Source organism: Plecotus auritus (assembly GCF_963455305.1).
Source record: "Plecotus auritus genome assembly, chromosome: 2".
Lineage (NCBI taxonomy): Eukaryota > Metazoa > Chordata > Mammalia > Chiroptera > Vespertilionidae > Plecotus > Plecotus auritus.
The window spans coordinates 159367392-159388738 of NC_137771.1; the positions used below are offsets into that span (position 1 = coordinate 159367392).

General features: G+C 38.8%; 1 protein-coding gene across 1 annotated transcript in view; it reads left to right on the top strand.

The window, feature by feature from the left end:
* PHLDB2 (pleckstrin homology like domain family B member 2) overlaps positions 1 to 21347 on the top strand; it is a 99825-nt gene that overhangs the window by 23214 nt on the left and 55264 nt on the right. Inside the window, exons 3-4 of the mRNA XM_080657321.1 lie at positions 14322 to 14705; positions 20092 to 20235. Coding sequence (XP_080513447.1) covers positions 14322 to 14705; positions 20092 to 20235 — 528 coding nt within the window. The remainder of the gene's footprint in view (positions 1 to 14321; positions 14706 to 20091; positions 20236 to 21347) is intronic.

Sequence of the window (21347 nt, forward strand, 5' to 3'; positions counted from 1 at the left end):
CAAGTGGTCAGACCACAAAACCAGATTCCCAGTCATTGCTGCCACCAATGGGGAATAATAACTACAGGTTGTTGCGAACCAAAACCCAAGTCAAACTTGGCTGAGAATCAGAAACAAAAACAAAAGCACAGGGTAGGAAAACAAAGCCTTCAGAGAATATCGAGGCAGTGAAGGTCAAGATCTACTGCCATTTGGGATTTGCTCCAGGAGCCAAAGGCAAGCTGTGCCTGGGCTTCCAGCCCATGAGGTATATACTTCCTGAGCGATGCAGTCCACTTGGACTTTTCACTGGGATTTCCAAATTGTCAAAGCATAATTTTCAAAAAATAAACACAACTCTTACACAAATACTGAATGAATAGATGCCAAAGATTTATTGAACTCATTAATGAGGAAACTAAGCAGAAGAGAGCCAGTTCATGAATCTAATTTCAGCATTTTTTTTACTTAGCTTTGATTATAGCAGTGTTTCATCTGTGTGTTTTTTCTTTACTTTTAATTGAGTCTTAAAGATTGAACCCTAATTATGAACCTCTGAGGACCTATTAATGAGGCATAATAAATGTCTTGGAGTCTATAGTACGCAGCTTCCAACTGCTGTGCTATTTGAGATGTTTAGCTTTTTATAGTTTTTCTTCTTTCTTGCTCTCAGCTGCCAAACCTTGCTTTTATTTGCCAGCTTTTTCTTTTTTTTATGATTTTAGAAATCAGATATCAAGTCTTATTTTAAAATATTCCAAACGAAGCATTACTAGATATAAGTGAGGGAGGTCTTGATTGGGTCCAATGTGCATGAAGTGTGTGCATTTCAGTTCTCACACCTCATGATGTCCTTTAGGGCTGGTCAATGGTCGTTTAAAACTTCCTACTTCTGCATTATTTTCCAATTAGGAGTAACGCATAAAGGATCTCTAGTGGGCTGGGATGCTGATCCTTTGACAAACAGATGTTCCAGAGGATAGAGAAATCATAAAGTAGACAGGATATTCTTTTATTCATCTCATTTGATACCCTCCCAGTAATTCAGAGATAGTGATTGCTATCTTGTACTTCTTATGGTCTGGGGCAGTTAAGTACTTTTAAAAAGAAAAAAAGGAAAATAATCTGAAAGAAAACCCTGCTGCTGCTAAGAGTATTCATTTGGTTCCATTACCGAAAGCATCTGTGTGCAATTGTGGAGAACCGATGTACTACCACAAATTGCTTTGTAGAGCAATCCAGTATTTTCTGTCTGGTTGACGGCAGTCCTCTGCGGTGCCCTGATAAACAGTATTGTCGCTGCTTAGAACTATGTAAGACCAGACTTGGTATTTATTTCTCAAACATGTTGTAATATGATGCCGGCTCTCATCAGGCATCATGGAATAAGGTTTTCAACTTTTTATATGCTCTACGGTATTGAAGATAAAGGTTGGCTTTCTTTCAAGTGCATGTGAATATCTCCATGGTGGTTATTATTTGAACAGGTGAAATGTCTGAGACAATTCTCCATTGTTTGGAAGATGTTTTGCATAGCTCCTCTAAAATCAGTTTACGACTAAAACATTTTATGTTGCCAGAGGTAGGGACTATGTCTGTCTTACTCATCGCTGTACATCCAAGCCCTAGCCAGAAGACGAGGGCAGCATTGCCTACATGCTTTTGAGAAGAGTAAATGAATGTTTTTGACTCATTTATGACACTTATTCTGACTTTCCCTATTCTGTGCTGCAGGCTGTACCCTTAGTTCCCAGACATTTCAACCTTAAGTTTGTGCACCAAGTTCCAGGTAGTAGTGAAGCTCTATGCAAAAGATGCAACTAAATTAGCACAAATGCATACATTTGATTTCCAGGAATGGAGAAATTCCTTTCCCGTTTTCAATTAAAAATGAAAATGTAAAAATGAGTTATTTTTCTTTATTTTGAAAAATTTATATCAATCTTTATAAGAATTGGTGCTCTCCGGGATCATACAAAAACTAAGGCTGTGTACTGTTGAGTAGACCATAGATCTCTAATGTTTCTAAAATTAAGTAAAAGTGTAATTGAGCATACTTAAAGAGTTATGGAATTTTATAATATAAATGTATATGTTGTTTAATCTTACAGTGATAAGATACAGGTACTATTTTAAAGACCAGAGAGGAAACAGGTGAAAGTTACTCTACCTGTAGCTGTGTGTTGCTTTTCTACCTGCTTCTTGCTGCATCCACTTCAGTGGCTCCTGACCCCAAAAGAAACATTGGGGCATTCAGATCTCTCTGTATTGCAAATTTGACAGCATTTCTTGGTTGGGTGCAGAATGGACAATGTTAAGAGAATGACTATTGTTGCCTAGCCATAGTATTCGTCTTTTTTTTTTTTTTTTTTTTAAGTAGAATGTGTTTGGAATGTGATGGCAAGCTTAGGTATTGAAAACTCCTTTGTCCTCTAGTCTGACTTGAAAGGCATCTCCTTCCTGATGTGGCCCTTCCTCTTGCTACATCCTGACTGTAGTTTTAATTTTTAAAAAATGTTTGCACTAGTGGGAAGTAAGCCAGTTAAACTGCAAATGGGGCGAGAGGTTGGTTTTTCTAACCAAATAAACTTGGTGGCTCAAACTTTTTAAAGGGATATTAAGATATTATGAATCTCTTCCTGTATTCTGAGTCAGAATGTCCATGATTACATTACATGATTTAATCTCCAGATTTAGCAAAGCCTGCCTTGTTTCTGTGGAGTCTTGCTTTACTTAGCTCTGATGTTTAAAACAGCCAGCCAATTCTTTGTGATTCCCTGCCTTCTTTCACTTTTATGCCTTGTTTGGATGGTTTATAGAGTCTAGCTCAGAAATATACTAGTAATGTGAGCCATAAATGTGAACCACATATTCTAAAATTTTCTTATGTTAAGAAAAATGGGGGGGAAAAGTGAAATTAGTTAGAATATATTGCACAGCACAGGATTAAATTGGTGATGCTATTTACTGCATAACTAAGTCATCCAATCTCTAAGCCGACTTCTTTAATTTCTAATAAAATACAAGTAAATATATAACTGTGGGTAATATAAAAAAGACTGCTATCTCTGGTCAGATCACCTTGAGTCACTAAAGAATAAAGACTTTATCTTTTAAATAGAAAATTGTTGGCCTATATGTAGATGTTCAGTAAGTATTGAAACAATCATTAGCAAATTAGGATTGTCAACTGTCCCCAGTTAACCTAGAATAAAAAATTACCACTTTTTTTTTTCACTTGGAGGGCTGGAAGGGGGATAGAAAAGGAAAAAGTGGTGTTTAGCAACAATTTAGTGACTCCACATTGGGGAAACAGAGGCTAAAATCTTAGTGTAATTCTGTGGTACAATAGTCTGTGACAGTTACTATTAAGAGCAGGTTCTTCTGTATTTGAAAGCAAAACCTATCCAGGTTCTTATTACAGTGGCAGTGCAAGCTATTGCCTCTTGATGGTGCCACACATTTAAAAATCCCTGCTCAGAACTGAGGGACAGTACTTAACATAGTTTAGCATTCTCAGGTTAAATGCTGAAATATAAAAGGTAATTTAGGCAAAAGGGAGGCCCTATATGCCAAGATTATGGAAAAAGTCTCCTTTTTATAACCTGGTAAACCAATGTACACAAGGACTTGTTGAGAAATGAGAAATAAAGCTCAAATTTTATAGAAAAATGTACAAACTAGATGAAAATTCAAAATATAGTATATCTATATCAACAGGTACATAGGAATGGGTTGATGAGGGAGTACTATTGATATTTTCTAGGAAAAGTGATCCCCATATTTGTTTTTCAAATTACTTAGTGTCTCTAAATTAAAAGCCATTTATTATCTACCTTTTTAAAATTTCTCATCAAATAAGTTGATGGCTGCTAGCTAATTCTTGCAATGAAAAATTTTCTTCCTCAATTCTAGAAAAGTTCATGGGAATATTTGCTATGAAGGATATTTTTAGAGTTTGAGCTTTATTTTTAGCCTAAAACAAGTATTACAATGTAAATTTATTCACCACTTTTTCAACAGAAGAATTTTGATTCAACCATCTCAAAGTGCAGCTTAAGACCTATTAGAAGGCACGTTTCCCGTCCCCCCCACCCCCAAAGTTAATCTTTTTAGGAAATTGTAGATTCAGGTGCAATTATAAGAAATAATTTGGAGATCTGTGTACCTTACATCCAGTTTCCTCCAGTGGTAAAATATTGCAAACTATGGTACAATATCACAACCAGAATATTGAACTTGATACAGTCAAGATACAGAGCAGTTCTAACACCACAGGGGTTTGTCCTATTGCCCTTTTATAGCCACTCCCACTTTCCTCCTACCCTCCATCTCCTCCTTGACCCCTGGCTCATCTGTTCTTCATTTCAAGGATAGTACATAAATACAAGCTTATGCTATGTAACCTTTTGATTTCAGCTTTATTCACTCTGCATAATTCCCTGCAGATTGCGCGAGGGTGTTGCATGTTGTTGCCTCTCTTTAGCTCACAATCTGGGATGTATGTGGCCAAGGAAATCCCAGGGGACTCATTTCTGTGTTTTTCCTCGGGTACTACTAGTTCCTAGCTGATTTGCTGTCTTTCTCCATGTTTCATGGTCTTCTTATGTTTGTCTGATATACTATAAAATGTCCAGGGTTCCTCATTGTACTTAGTACTTCTTCCCAGAAGCGGAAGTCAATGAAATGATTAGTGTTTCAAAGTTCAAACATCCAAGAATTTTGCTCTGTTGAAGTCTAAGTGACCACAAGGAGCAAACCTTTTATTGGGACCTGTTCTGTTGAAGAATTTTGGTTTGGAAAAATTGATGTTTCTCACTCAATATTGCTAAAAACCATACCCCAGTTCTGGGATTATTTTTTAGAATTTGAGAAAGGACAATTTTGAAAAAATGCTAAGTAGAATTAAAAGGAATAAGAATAATTCACTAAACCCAAGTATTTTATAACAGTAAAACTTTTCATAAACGTTAAGTATACCACTTGATTTAAAATTTTTTTACTATTCAATTACATTGACATACAATATTATATTAGTTTCAAGTGTTCAACCCAGGGATTAGATATTTATATAACTTACAGAGTGATTACCCTGATAAATCTAGTACCCATCTGACATCATACATAGTTACTACAGTATTATTGACTGTATTTCCTGTGCTGTACTTTACATCCCCGTGACTATTCTGTAACTGCCAGGCCAGTAGATTTTAAATGGCAAAATGATGTGAACAGCATCAGGAAAAGGACTAAAGTACAGAAGATCCTAGTTAGGTGGTCATTGTGTTACAGATTCACTTGTCTGCCTAACAAAAGCAAATAATTGGTGGGAAAAGCAAACTGAGAAAAACATTCTCGAGTTAAAAAGTAACAGGATTAATTAAATCAAGTGATAATATTTTAAGACATATTTGATGGAATGAAAATAAAAGTAAATGTTATATCAGCATATATATGTATATGTAAAAAACCTATTAATTATATAACATATTACATATTAAAATATTACATCTATTTTTTTAAATCTTTATTGTTGAAAGTGTTGCATATGTCTCTTGTTTTCCCCCTTTGACCTCTTCTAGCCAGCCCCCCGCCCCCTGTCCCCCTAATCTCCCCTCCCATCCCAGGTCTTCACCACCCTATTATCTGTGTCCATGGGTTATGCATACAAATTGTTTGGTTGATCACTTCCCACCATTAATAATAATTAAATGCACTTAGTAAATGTGCTATAATTAAATATATACTTATTTTATATCCATATATAGTATATTAAAGTGCGGGGTCTTTCTAAAATAGAGACACAGCTAGAAATAGTAGAAGGTAAGGGTTTAAGGAAGATGTTGACACTGGTGAATAATTATAATTTTTTAGAAAATGACCAGGAGTGTGAGGAATTGATTTATGAAGTGAGACTGAAAGAACTGAGTATCTGTGTGAGTATGAGCAGAGGCAGGATATGATGCGGTCCTCAGGTATTTGAGTGCTGCACCCATAGGGCAGTGACCCTGATGGTCTCTGGTGTTTAAGGTGGAGCCACAGGCAATGTGAAGTAGAAACCTAGGTTTTATGTCAAGGCTGAAGTGTGTGCACTGGATGGGAGAATAGATTTTTGGAAGGCAGTTATTTCTAGAAGCTACTCTGCTGGATTTAATGTGCTATAGGGAATATACAGGCCCCAAAGTAGGTTTACAGAGTTTACTCATGTTTTAATTGTTGTGTTTTCTGTACATAGAATTGTGAACCTTCTTTGCCCCATCCCGATGCTGCTCTGTATTGGCGGGGATTGAGGGACCAAATGGCAGTGAGGGCTGGAAAGATTCCTTTGTCTCTGGGCGGCTGTGATGACTGGGCAGAGCTATGTTGCCCAGGTGCAGGTGCCTGGCCCGCCATGCCGAAGGAATTGGGGCAGTGGCAGTGAAGGATTTTTTTTTCACCTTCCAGAATGGCAGAGGAATCCTGTAGATTTGTGCATTTTTTTTCAGGGAAATATTTTTCTTGCGTTTCCTTTGCCTGAACAAAATTGAGTTTGGTCTTAAGGTTTGCTTGTTAACCAATATTAGAGATGGTTCCCCAGGATCCACAAGACAATGATCTGTTTCACTTCAAATTTTTATGGAAACCATCTCTAGTTGTGGTTAACAAACACTGAGCACCTGCTATGTGACAGGCACAGACTTTAGACTTTTTAGTATAAAGTATATAAAACATGCTACATTGAAATCTCCCACGAACTCTAGAGTAGGCACTTATCTCTGTTTTACAGACCAGGTAACCGACAGGTTGAACTTGATCAAAACTTCTATGTTAGAGTTCTGATGAGTGCCAGAACTTCAAATCCAAATCCATGTTCTTTCCATGTAATCAATCTTAGACACAGAGATTCTGCCCTGAGTGTCCAGTGGTTCTGTGGGGAGAGAGGTCAGTTTGCCCCACAATCATTAAAATATAAGATCACAGAGAGTGGCTTTCTTCATAAAAAGTCCTGATGCCTTTATTTCAAAGCACTTCTCCTATTTCTGGTCACTTTACTCCTGATTTTCCTGGAGAAGTGGGAGGTGCCCCTTCTCTTACAGGCAGAATACATTGTTCTAGATTGCAAAGGGCTGGGGATGAGGTTTAAGCACTAGCAACTACTTTGTGATTGGAGTTGTAGAGGTGGAGGGGTCTGAAGGAAAGTAGGGAAGCAGAAGAGTAGATGTACTGAGTAATATGATAAAAATTATTCTTTATTTTTTCAGGCAGAGGGGATGCAGTCACAGAGAAGGAATGAGTGTAGGAGAAGGGATCATTGGGATACCCCACAAGGATGGTGAGAGGGCATTTGGTGCAGTGGTGCAGGCAGAGGGCTCAGCCTGGGGACTCTCCTTAGATAACACCTTGTGTTCACTTTGACCCAGACAGCATTCTAAGTGCCAGCCGTATATTATATTATGAATTTTAATACTTTCGACCATCCTATTAGGTAGATACCTCAGAAATCCTCTGTTTCTTACATGAGGAATGAAGTCTGGGAGAAGCTGAATGGCTTTCCCAAGGCCACACAAGTAGCAACAGAACCAGGAGGCAAACCCAAGAAGTCTGGCTCCAGAGTTCATGCTCTTAGCCACTGTGGTGCAATGGAGAAAGGAGGACCAGATACATAGAGATAGTTACAGGAGGGAACTTCAGGGAGCTCAGGCAGGGCGGCCTTAGTCTACTCTGGGTGTGCTTGTGTATTTGAGTGCACTGAGTCTATTTTAGAAGCAGGTACTGAAAAACCACTGAGTGGTCAATGTTGTCCTAGTTACTTGCATATGTCTTACCCTCCCTCAGTATACAGTTATCCATTCCTGTGGGTGGAGAATAGGGGCATATGATGCAATATCCTTGTACTAATATGCTCATAACAAATGCTTACTAATCAGTCAATAGCTATCACATTATTAGTAATTCTCCAAATAACTTGCAGTTCCCTCCAGAACAGATACAGTCAGACAAAGTCATTACTCTCTCATACATCAGTTGGGCCTCTTTCCAGCTCAGCCTTTCTGATGAGGCACACATGCACATCTGTTTAAACTAAGGGTAAAGAATAAAGCATTTTTCTGACTAAGTCTGAATGTGGACTTCCCAGACAGACTATAAAATAAAATATTCTTAGCTATATATTAAAGTGACTTCCATGAGGATAATTTGTAAAACTAAACAATAAAAACTCCTTACTTATATATACAATTTCTTAATCAGATCATTTTTCTAAACTGATAAAAAACCAATACTATGGCAATGTTTGGGTAAGTGTGAAAACCAGTGAAAGGGCACTGTCTCTACACATGACCACCTTCACTGGACACCAGTTGCAAGTCAGAGAGTTCCCCAACACCTCCTTCATCTACACTAATAAAAGAGAAAGATGCAAATTGACCGTACCTCCACAATGCCCACCAGCCAACCAGGAGTGAGCATCCAAATTAACCCAATAAAGATGGCAGGTTAATTTGCATATGCAGGCACCAAGCAGCTGGGGGTGGGGCGGCGCCAAGTGGCCTGGGTCCCAGGGATGGGCTCCAAGCCCACAGCCTTCTGTGACCATCACCAGCCCCGGGAGGTGAGGGCAGCGGCACCAAGCCACGCCCGCAGGCTCCCAGGACCATCGCCAGCCCCAGGAGGCCAGGGCGGCCCCGCCAAGCAGCCTGGGAGCACAGAACATGTCCCAGCACAGGCCCAGAGTAAAACATTGACAGCAAGTCCTTTCAGTATAATTGGGGCGTTAGAGGCCCACAGAATGATCATTTCCTGACACACTATTTACAGTTAAATAAGTTCCATATAGTTTGACATTTTACAGCCCTGGAAAGTTACATATAATGATCAGCAAAGTGAGAAGATGAAAAGAATTTTTAGGCTTTTAAAGATGTAACTAATTTCTGTCTAGAAGACACACCAATTCAAAAAGTGATGGTTTTATTGTCCTATAGGACATTAGCTAGATTGTATCTAATTTAGCAGTTTTACTTTAGGCTGCAGGCTCCTCCCTGGCTGGGGCCCAGGTCAGGGCTCATGCAGGAGGCAACCAATCAAAGTGTCCCTCTCACATTGATGTTTCTCTCTGTCTTTCCCTCTCTCTTCCATGCTTTCTAAAAATCAATGGAAAAATATCCTCAGGTGAGGATTAAACAAAAAAGAAAGAAAGAAAGAACTGTCATATCCTATGAAAGAGACATCTTGAAAATGCCTAAAGAACGTTGTCATTTTTTCGTGGTGAAGGGACTGGAGTTCCTGTTGATGAAAACGCCTTGGTGGCTGCGGTGGCCAGCAGTGGCAGCAGCAGCTGGGTGATGGGGGCAGCGCCTTCCCCCATCAGCCAGATTGCCTCCTGCAGAGGGAGGCCTAGTGACGGCTTAGGGAGCAGGCCTAAGCCATCAGTAGGACATCCCCTGAGGGCTCCCGGACTGTGAGAGGGGGCAGGGTGGGCTGAGGGGACCCCCCCCACCCCGCCAGAGCATGAATTTTGAGCACCAGGCCTCTAGTGTTTAATAATTTGCTGGAAAGACTTACAGAACCCACTGAAAGCTGTTCTAGTCATAGTTATCGTTTATTACAGGGAAAGGCTACAGATAAAGTTCAGCCAAAAGAAAAAAAAAAATAAGGCAGAGTTCTCAGGAGGTTTCAAATGTGAAGCTTCCACTCACCTCTCCCTGTGGAGTCAGGGTGCATTACCCCACCCACCTTGCTGTGTGACGATACACTGTGTGTCCAGCACGGAGTGAATGAAGCCTCCGCTCCACATTTCCTCACTCAGGGTTCAGGCGGCTGGAGCCAGCACCCTCTGTCACTCTGCCATGGCAAGCAAGGTGTACAATGAGTCATACACTGGCTGTTCAGGCAGGGTGACACACATTGCTTCTCACATTTCATTGGCCCAGGCAAGTTTGATAGTCACATCTAATTTGGGGTAGGGAAGAGAAGAACCATTTCACTGTGTCCAGAAAGAGAACTGATCTTAGGAGCCTCAGTTACTATCCCAGGGGATTTATCTCTAAAAACAAGTAGACTCACATAAAAGATTTACTGCTACTGTTTTTCTTCCTGATTGTCCCCCCCACCCCGCCCCCTATGAAGACATGAGAATTTGCTCGTGGAGTCCTAGAAATAATGCTGTCAGCCCAGCCCTTCTCATTCTGCCATCCACTTTCCGACCAGGGTCTATGAATTTACTTCAAAAGTTTGTTTAGGGCTATTGAGATCTCTTGAGTCCTGATATAAAGAGGAAGAAAAGTTGGCCTATTTCTATGTAGGTACTTCATCCCTCTTCCTATGAAGAGTCCCATCTCCCTAGCTACATAGTAGTTGCTGATTGCTGAGCATGTTGGGATATTCCACCACACTATGCCTTTGATGGTATGGTTCCTTTACAGAAATGTCCTGCCCACCTTACTGTTCAATAGGTCACACAGACTCATTTACTCTTGAGAACTCAACTCAAATTTGTTTTTCTGTAATTTTTACATTTTTCTTCGCTATATGTGAATTCATAAATTTTCTGTAAACTTCTATTATCACTGTTTTCTTTAATTGATTATATGTGCCTTCTGTTAAAGTTTTTAGGCTAGAAATGTTGTCTTTTTTCATCTTGGTGTCACCAGCATATTACTGGGCATTGAGTAACTTAAAATATCTGTTGAATTGAAGATTAGGGAGATACTGAATCTCTAGGGTTAACAGTAGAGAGAAGTAAAGTCATACCTATCAGTTATAAAGGTCCTCTTAAGAAAAAACAATCTCCTTTCATCTAAATTATATCTAACCATTAAAGATTGACCTTATGTTTCATGTAATGACTCTATATTTAATTATAACAGAAGGATTTGAAAAAATATTTTACCTGTGCTTAAGTATCAGCAATCAGTTTTCTGCTTAATTTATTTCTGCATTATATTGAGATTCCTATGGCCTATACTAGCTGTAGTTCAAGGGTCCTCAAACTTTTTAAACAGGGGGCCAGTTCACTGTCCCTCAGACTGTTGGAGGGCTGGACTATAGTTTGAAAAAAAAACTATGAACAAATTCCTATGCGCACTGCAGGCCCGGGACGAGTCAGTTGCTAAGCAGGACAGGCAGCGGCACCCAGCGGGCCGGATAAATGTCCTCAGTGGGCCGCATGTGGCCCGCGGGCCGTAGTTTGAGGACGCCTGCTAGTTGATTCCAAGGAAACTGGATGTTTTGAGGAGATGGAGGAGGACTGTGAACTGAGGACTGGGAACTGCAATGGGGCAATGCCAGACACATTCCCCTGAAAGGAAAGAAAACTCTGAGGTCATGAAAGAGACACTCACCCCACAACTGTTTGTTTATTTTTTAAAACCTGAAGGAAAGTATTGCACACCATTTTCTTCAGGTATATTTCGTAAGATCTTGTGTCTCCTTCAAAGCTTTCTTTGATTTGATATATGTGGTACATGGGGATGGAGGAGAGGGAGAAAAAATAAAAATGTATTTGAAATAATTTGTTTTGAAGTGACCTGCTTTCTAAACCCTAGCAGCATGGACCATGTGGATATTTAGGATCTGTACTGGTGGCTTTTCAGGAGAATGTGCAGTAAATTGCTGGTTTGGAAAGGAGGTAGGATGTAAAGATCTCAAAGAGGGTAGGTAACCTTCCGACTCGGCATATGGCCAGGTGAAATGCCAAAGAAAATTAAACTTAAGGGAGTTTGCCAATCCCAGTTTGCACTTGATGTTCCAGCATAATTATTAATAGTGCCCTATTTGATTCTCAGAGCGTCTTGGTCTGGAGCAATCACCCTGGTTTTAGGTCATGCAGAGTGGAGAATATTGGTGTGATGAATGGGAAGGAACAAAACTCCAGAGTGAAGTGGACTCCAGGGAGAATTATTATCTGAGGGGAAATTCTGTTCAGGGCTTTCCTTAAAAGGCCTCTTGTAGTGCTTTCTGAAATGCCTTGCAGACTTTCTTCTGACGCACTTTTCATCATCAGTTTATTTTTATTTGGTGCTGCTTTTATGGGGCCAGTGTGCCACGGCGTGGCCTGAATTTGTTATAGACTCGTGGGCAGCAGTGGTGTGTGCACGTGTGAGTGTGAGTGTGTGTGTGTGTGTGTGTGTGTGTGTGTGTGTGTGTGTGTGTGATTCAAAGCCTAGACAGATTGGCTTGTGAATGGGGTGATAAGAATAGAGAAGCACATACCAGTAGACCAAACTTCCTGTGCACAAGACTTTGAATGCTGCGTTTCACTCTCTGAAATAGCATTCATCTTCAGGCTGGGATCATTTATTCCCTCTGGAATTAAGCAAGAGCACTGGCAGCAAAAGAAACTATTTTGGGAAGGAGATGTGGGAGGAATTTTGCTATGTATTATAAGCAGGCAGAAGTACCTTTTATGCTTTTGAAGGCCACATGTCCTGAGAGCCCTGGTAATTGGAAATTGACAATTTCCAAAAAATCCCAAATGTAATGTCCAGGCTCATATATACACTCTATGATCTAGAGAGATTAGTAAAAACTGAATTTAGATGCTTCAACTTAATTTACCGAAAGGGTAGAAAGAACACTTTTCTTTGGAGATTAGCCTCTAATGCAGATGCTGTTGAGAAGGGTAAAATGTAACATCTCATTCCTGTCCTCTTCCTCACACATCCCCTTGCAGGTTCTTTTTGCATATTCCGGATTGTTGGAGAGGTTTAAAATAAGGCAATGAATGCTGAGTCCACCCCCCTCCCAACCCTCCCCATAAAGCTGAGGTGGGTAGGGCTTGGCAGCTGGTGGCAGCTGTGGAGATAAATAAGGACCGGGCTCCTGGATGGACAGGGTGCAGCGCTCCCGGGATGCGCGTGTGTGGCTCTGAGTGCCTGCAGTGGGAAGAGGCCATGAGGACGGAGCTGCAGCTGGAGTCCAGAAGTTCAGACAGTGAAAGGGAGGTGGGGGCTTATAGCAACCCGTTTAATAGTCCTTTTGATTAAGCTATTGCATTTTTGGGGGCTTGGGGGCGTGTTTAGAAGCCAGATAAAAGTCAGATACAACTCAAATTACTTCTATCTTGTCATTTAATGAATGTGTTTAATGGAAACCAGGGAATTATGTTGCTCTGTACCTACTTGACTTTTTTACTTGACACTCCTTTGATTAATAAAAAGCAAACTGCCTTCAGGATTGTGTCTTTATAGATTAGCTGCAATTAGAAATTGAAAATAGCAGCCCAGTGCTATTTAAAAGTTTTCTATTTTTTAACTGATGACCAGTTTGAAAAGGCTTTTTCTCTAGAAGTCTTTTGAATTCTTTTCAGTGTGGTAGATTTCATCACAACAGATGTTTTTTGTTACTTTATTTTTTTCTTTCCCCTTAGATATTAAAATTAAGGTGAAGATGTTGAGATTCCCCAACCCAAACAGTGCTGTCTAGGCTTATGATGAGCATTTTGTAAATTATACCCTGTTGTTCACAAATATTTAGTAAATTTATTTAAAGTCAAGAACCATATCTAGCTACTTATTTTGCGTGGGGAATGAGAGGAGTGTCCGTTAGTGGTACCATTGTAGACATCAGTGGCCTATATATTGATTTTTTAAAAACCAAATGAGCAATCATCTTATTTTTCAAATAAATGAATCAGAGGTTTAATGATTTCAGAAGCTGAACTACATTGTTGTCTTTCTGTCTGGACACGACGTCAGATAGTCTTCATTTTCATGCGACATTCCGCCTTTTTATCATTTCCATTCCTCATGAGAGAGATTGGTGGAAAATACCTTCACGTGAAACATAAAAAAGAGCTGAAATTTTTAATCATTTCAAGAAATAAAATGAAGACTTAGATATGCCTATTAAATTAATAAATTCTAAAATTTGCATTTTTCTTTTTGTGTGTCTAACAGTAGAATGATATTTCTATAGGAAGTTAGAGAATTTATTTTAAGGACAAATACTAAATCTATAGTGATGAAAGAGCTAGATATTGTTGAAGGTAGTTAGGTACAGGGAGTGGCGGGGGAGGTGAAGATTTTTTGAAACAGATTTACAAACCCTTTCAAGTGTTTGGAAAATTGTTAAATCAAGAAAAGGCTTACTGATTGCTTCTATGGGCTAGGACCAGCACCGGTATGTACAGGTAAAGGGGACAGCCCAGAATATAGGTTGGGAGGAAAATCAGACATTGTTAACCTTGGTGTCATCTGAATCCTTATATGTGTCCATCAGAGAAGATGGAAATCATCCCCAGCCAAGTGTCTGTGGGCTCATGTGTGGGACAAAATCACCAGTGGTCCCAGCCTCTTCATTCTTTCTATTTGGAGTTGTCTCCATTCTCAGAGACTCACTGACCTTCTCCTCCCCTTGTGTTTTAGGAGAGACAGCGTCTGGAGACCATCCTCAGCCTCTGTGCTGAATACACAAAGCCTGACAGTCGCTTGTCCCTTGGCACCACCGTGGCAGATGTGCAGAAAATCAATAAGGAGCTTGAGAAACTGCAGATCTCTGACGAGGATTCTGTGTTTGAAGAAGCCCTGGTGAACCCCGATGTCAGATACAGGTGCCACCAGAAAGGCGCTGGCCACGATGCGGACTTGGCAGTCTTCGGGAGCCTGAGTCAGAGCAGTGCCAGCTTCCTTTCCCCCAGGAGCGCCATGAACGAGGAACTGCTCAGGGACCTCGCCAGGACTCCCCCACCGCCCCCCTCTGCCTTTCTGAAAGCTTCCAACGAGTCCTCTTACCTAAGTATCCTGCCAAAGGTAAGGAGACAGAGCACAGAGACTGGGATTGAGGGCCTAGGACTGGGCATCTGCATTAGCCTAGAGACTAGGGGCTTTATCATGCTTGTTTTCTAAATGTGTTCAGTGAAGCGTCAGTTTACGAGGTATTAGCAAGGTGTAGCAAATTAGTGTTTATTTTAAAGCAGTAAATTTGCACTGTGAAAATACAGCAGCTTAGAAAAGTACAAAGAAAGGTTTCTCTCCATTCTGTCCCTCTGAGTTGTACACCTGAGAGATAAACACAAAGTGTTTTACATGATTTCCTAATATTTCTGTGCATACGCGGCCATATATTATAAGCATAGACATATACACAGTGTTCTGCATTTTTCCCCTCCCTAAATGTCTTGAGCATCTTTGCATATTAGTATACACAGCTTTACCTCATTCATTTCAATGGCTGACTAGTGTTCTGTGTTTGGGAATACTATTTTAAGTTGTTTCCAGTTTTTGACTAGTAAAATCTACATGTAGCAAATATTCTAGGATATATATATATATATCCTAGAATATATATATATATATATATTTGCACAATTATAGATAATATTATGCAAATATTATCTGTAAGATCGCTTACTAAAAGTGGAATGCTAGGTCAACGAGTTTATATATTTTTTATTTTAATCAATATCTCCAAATTGTACTTTCAAAGGAGTTATACTTTCAACAGTTTATGAGAACACCTTGTTCTCCATACACTTGGTAAGGCTGTTTATTATCAAAATTTCTCAATTTGCTAAGCTAATAGGTGTAATTAGCTTGTCTTTAATATGCATGAAAGTGGGCATCTTTTTACTGTTTTAGTTGTTAATTTGTATTTAAATACATTTATTTATGTTCCTCACCCAATTTTTGGAAAATGCCCTGTTTTTACTGAGTAATAACTATTTTGGTAATGAAATTAGTCTTTTATCATGAATGGTAACTTTGACTTTTGACTTTTTTGTGAAATTTTTTGGACATATAAAAGTTTAAGATTTATATGTCATCATAGTTATTATTTAGTTTTCTGGTCATTTGCTGATTTTAAAATGTCTTTCAAATTTGAGGATTTTTAAAATGGAGTTCAAGGAAAAATTTTTGGTGCTATTTTTTCACACAGGTTAAGAATTTTTTTTTTTCTATAAAATTTTTAAAAATTCTCCTACCTGTTTTCTAGAAAGAATTTAAGAGAACTTTATAATAAAATATATTAGAAGATAACTATTTTATTACAATAAAATTAGAACACCAAAATAGTAAAAAAAAAAAACAACAGGAAAAAGCAGAGTCTGGGAAAGCAAGTACGATAATCAAAAGAATTTATTTATTTAAGAATAAATAGGACTAGTTAATTTATTTATTTAAGTGGCTCTGACCATTAAGTTAGACTCTGAGATTCTTGGCAGAAGAATCAAATATAAAAAGATACGTTAGTTATTTTTGTTCTTATTGTTATTGTTGTTGTTAGAAGGACACTTTCTGATTCTTTAAAAGAAATATGTCATCATGGTACTAAATTCTGGAGGTAATTTATCACACTGAGCACTATTCAGGGGAGTTTATGCATTTGTTTTTATTTTTGTTTGTTTGGCCACAACAAGATTTTTCTTGTTAAAAAAGTTGAATGCTCCTGGTCAGAAGTCACCTGCCTTGAGTTCTCCCATTTTATGCATCATGACCATCAAGACTCTGGATTGCCCAACCCTTCTTCCTTCTAATGACTTCATGTACCGTTCTAATTCTCAATAGAGATGCAACTGTTAAAAGCTAGGATCTGGGAGGAAACTCAAGAGTTGTCTTTCAGGCACAGTGAATGATCCATCATTTGATAGTTTGACCTGTTGTCACATTGTGTTTTCTCAGAAATCCTTTGCTACCTTTTTATCCCAAGTCCTTTCACATGTCTTCTCTTACTGAGATCTGCTAGATTTTGCTTTGATGCTAAGCTGTGAGCTCTCCCTAAGGACCATTCTTTTGGAGACAGGTTTCCTCCTGAAGAGGACTGTGACAAGAAAGCTGTTGCTATGTAAGTGAGCAGATCAGGACAGATGTTTTCCATTGCTCAAATGAGCTTTTGTGGAGTAGGAGGCCTCTGGAGCGTGGAGCAGCATCCCTGTGCAAAAGAAAAGACTGTGCCTCCTGGGAGACAGGAAACGTCAGGGCCTCCTGTGGTTTGCACACAGAAGCTTAGACAGTGCCAGTGAGAGGGCGTCGGGTTCCCGAGAACGCATTTTTCGTTTATTCTTTTTGAAGACAGACATATGTTACCTCAAGACAGAAGATGGAATCTTTTTAAAAAGTCCTGGCCATTTGTTTTTGGTGCGCTTCCTCTTGGAGTAATCTGCTCACTGAATTATTTTAAAAGTACAATGTTTGTTATTAATCAATCTAAGGATTAGTGAAGAGAGGAATGTGAAAAACACTCTAAGCCGATTTAATAAAACAAAGATTTTAATGATGTTTAGGAAACTGGAGATTAACCGTTCTGGAACTTGCTTTACCAAACACTTAAAGATACAGATAACTTTGGAAATATGCTAATTTTAATGAGCTTTTGTCAACCTATCTGCCACCACCTGAGGTGAAAGTTAAGAGTACCTCACTCTTCTCCTTTTTCTTGCCATTTTATTGAGATATAATTGACATACCACACCATATAAGTTTAAGATGTACAGCAAGCATGTCAAACTCGCTGGCCAGGAGTTTGACATGCTTGGTGTACAGTATAATGGCTTGACTAACATATATTGCAAAATGATTCCCATAATAAATTTTGTTAACATTCATCACCTCGTATAGTTACCAAAAATGTTTTTTTCTTTGTGATGAGAACTTTTCACTCTTCTCCTTTTGAGTAATCATTCTGTCTACAGTGGAAAACCCTCACACTTGCATCCTCATCTGGTTGCAAGACGTTTCTAAGAAGAGATCTACAAAAAAAGGCAGATGCAAAGTTCCTATTCTTTCTCCCCTTTCTCTGTATCTATCTATTACTGTAGAGATGGCATACTTGGGGATGCACATACGTGTGTTAATGGGCTTAATAAATAATGTCACTTCCAGTGGAATCCTATCCATTACAATAAAAATATCCCAGAGAGATTAAAATTAAAGCTTTCTCTTTCCCTATAAATCTAAAGATATTTAGTGGCCACTACACCATGGCTCTCTATTGGTTTTCTTTATTTTGATATAAATGAGATCAACATCCACATCCTATTCTATCACAAACCAGAGTTTTAGAATGCCTTTTAAAGATTTTGCTTTTTATAAATAACAGTTAAAAAACACACAGTAATTTCCTAGATGGTATTTATTGCTATAAACAGCCTCTCCAGTTATTTATTATTAAATATACCTATTGTGAAACTTTGAGTTATATAGATATTTATAATTGCCACTATTACCTATCTTTATAGTTTTGAAGATTGTTCAGTTTTTGTTTTCTCATAATGCTTTGCTTCCACCAGTGAAAGAGATATTTTTAAACCATGTTGGAAGTTGAAATCTAATATGAAATGTTGGCCCAACAGGATGCCGGCCTTCTTGAGGCTTTCCTGCTAGGATTACTGGTCAGTGATTTCGGAATGCCATGCACTGTTACAGGAATTCCTCAGGCCCTACAACAAGCACCTAAGTACTAGGACAATGCGATTCATTGTCTGTGGTAAAAAGGTCACAGTTGTTTTATTAGTCAATAAGATACAGATTTCAGGTGGCAATTAGAAAGCTAAATGCCATAGCTTGGAAGGGCTGCATCCTTGTACTAGTCAACCTGAGATACTTGTCACTTCTCAATCATTTAGTCTCCTTAATGAGCTGCAAGTGGGATACAGAGTAAAGAATATTAATAAAAGAACACAATATGATGCCTTTCTTCTTAAAGTTATTTTCAGGATTTTTAAATAAATGAACTTAATAAGGTATAATAAATTTTAATAGTTTCTTTTCATTTGAATATTCCTTTTAATGATTAGTGAATAATCTTAAATAATTTACTTATCTGACCTGCTGCTTTTAATTTCTAATTGTGAAATTGTAGAATCATTGACTTACTGATGAAAAAATTAGTTCTTTTTTAAAGAGTAATGAAACTTAAATATACCAGCATTCCTTGACATACAGAAAGACTGGTCTCTACTTGGTGATACACAAGATAATTAACCTGAATTCTTGAAATTTGCTGTTTGCAATTCACTATATTTTTTTCTTAAAATAACAAGCAGTCAAATTTTGGCTGTGTGCATGATCAACATTTCTTTTTCCCTGGGCATCTATATATATATAAAAGCCTAAAATACAAAGTGTCCCCTCAGGAATTCAACCAGGAGACCGGGAGTTTGATCACTCACTATGATGTGTGCTGACCACCAGGGGGCGGCACGGAACAAAAGAAGGCCCCGGCTGGCAGCCGGAAGGCCCCAATATACCCTGATCGCTGGCCAGGCCTAGGGACCCTACCCGTGCACGAATTTCATGCACCAGGCCTCTAGTTTGGCATAATTGTTCAGGGGAGTAAGTATGCCTTCTCTCACTTAATTTCTTTCTTGACTTTCTTGTTTCTTGCTTAGGAACTCATTTTTTTCATGACATAATTTTATGAATGATGGCCAGGGCCTCGTTTCATTTCACTAAAGGCTTTTTCCAGATAGTGTCCTAAACATTACATAGGAAGAAGGTCTTATAGGATGTAAGTAGTGTGCTAACACAAAAAGCAACTTAACTTAATATTAGGTGTGTCATTTTAAATCACTGGGGGAGGGGATCATAGAAGTAATTAAGCCTGTTTTGTTCTGATAATTAACTTTGTGGGACATTTGGTGAGATTGGGCCACATGTGATTGCCCTTGCTTTTTTCCACCTTGTGTTGGAAAGAAATAAATAAGCATGAAAGCTCACTTGCAGATGACCTTAGTGGTAGGACCCAATAGTATGGTAGAGATTCCAGAGACAGTTGTACTAGTAGATGTTCTCGCTTGGAAATGGGAGAGATACGGAGTTTGTAATGAAAGGCAGCAGCATGCCCAAGAGATCCCCGAGGAAGACCTCAGAGTCTTGCCTAGGTTCTAGGTCTCTGCCTTGTAAAGAAGTAACTACAATCTCTGTGGACCACAGTTTCCTCATCTGTATAACCTCTTAGTTATTTCATTTTAATAATATATGAGTTTATAAATTTAAGTTATGTTCTGTGAGCTAGTCGAAGAACCCAGCTGCTGAGTATCTGTGCGGAAACGCAGAGTTCCTACTAAGCCGTCACAGGTCTGCTGTTAGAATCCAGATAGGCATGGAGGCGAACACATTAGACCTGGGGCTGGTTTATGAATTGGGAAATTCTCGAATTCAAGTGTGAACATCTCTTTTCTGTGTTGATTAATTGCAGACCCCAGAGGGTATAAATGAGGAACAAAGGATTCAGGAGCTGGCTGCAATGGAGGAGACCCGGATAACAATTTTGAACAACCTCGAGGAACTTGAACAAAAAATCAAAGATATAAATGACCAGATGGATGAATCTTCCAGAGAGGTATAAGCCATGAGTTCATTTTTTACCCTCTCCCTGCTTTTCTTTCTTTTGTTTTTAGCTTTAAAATATTGTTGCCCATTAGGCCACAGGCATTGGAAACAGAATACAGAGAACGTGAGCAAACATTAGTTCACTGGGTATATATGCAGGATAAAAATGCCTTTTTTGTTTTACTTTTCTCTTTTCCTTTTTTTAATAAAAAGAGGTAAACATATTCAGCCATTTTTCATGTACTTTATGTATAACTGAATTTATCTTAATTAGTACAGCAGGTTCTCAAATAACTTATTTTGTTCAACTTTGTTACATTCTAACGTTAATGAGATACTGTAGGAACTTAACTCTTGTTTATATCAACTAGCCTATGGTAAAATTCGGTTTCGTTATATTATACATCGTTTCACCACAAGTAAAAGAACCTCTCGATGATGGTAAGTGAGGACTTACTGTACATGCTTTCTAACTTGATACAAGACTTGTGACTCAAGGTACCATGAATTTAGGTGTTCAAGTTCAAACCCAATAAATATTTTCTGTGCATGCTTACTGTGAGATGGATTTCATGTTGATACAATAGCAGGGATTTACATATGAATTGAACATGGACTTTGCTTCCTGGAGGTTTGCAAACCAAGGGGGAGATAGACACAGACAGACTGTAATTCTGGTTATAGAATTATAACTATAACTGAAGAGATGGAAAATTTTTATATTACCTCCATGGAGTGAGAAAGAGCAAATAATTCTGCCTAGGCAGGATCTGCATGTCTGCACTCACAGATGATGCAGGCAGCCCCATGAGTGGAAGGGGACCGCTCACCTGTCAGCTTGCGCACAAACCCTGGAAGCCCCTCCTGCTGGCATTGCTAAGGAATGCAGTGCATGCTTGCTGGCTGAGTGCAATTTTTGCTTCCCATGCTCTAGGGACAAACAAAGAAAGACATGGTTGCTCCCAATATGGTTCATGGTGAAGCCTGAAACTAAGCAGAAGGGCAAAATATTCTGTGAAATAAGTAGAAAAGGGGTCATCGTAGAAAAATTAAATAATTAGTTTTCTTATATTCTAGGAAAATAGGATATATTTCAATAGGACTCCTAAGCCTCTCATGGGC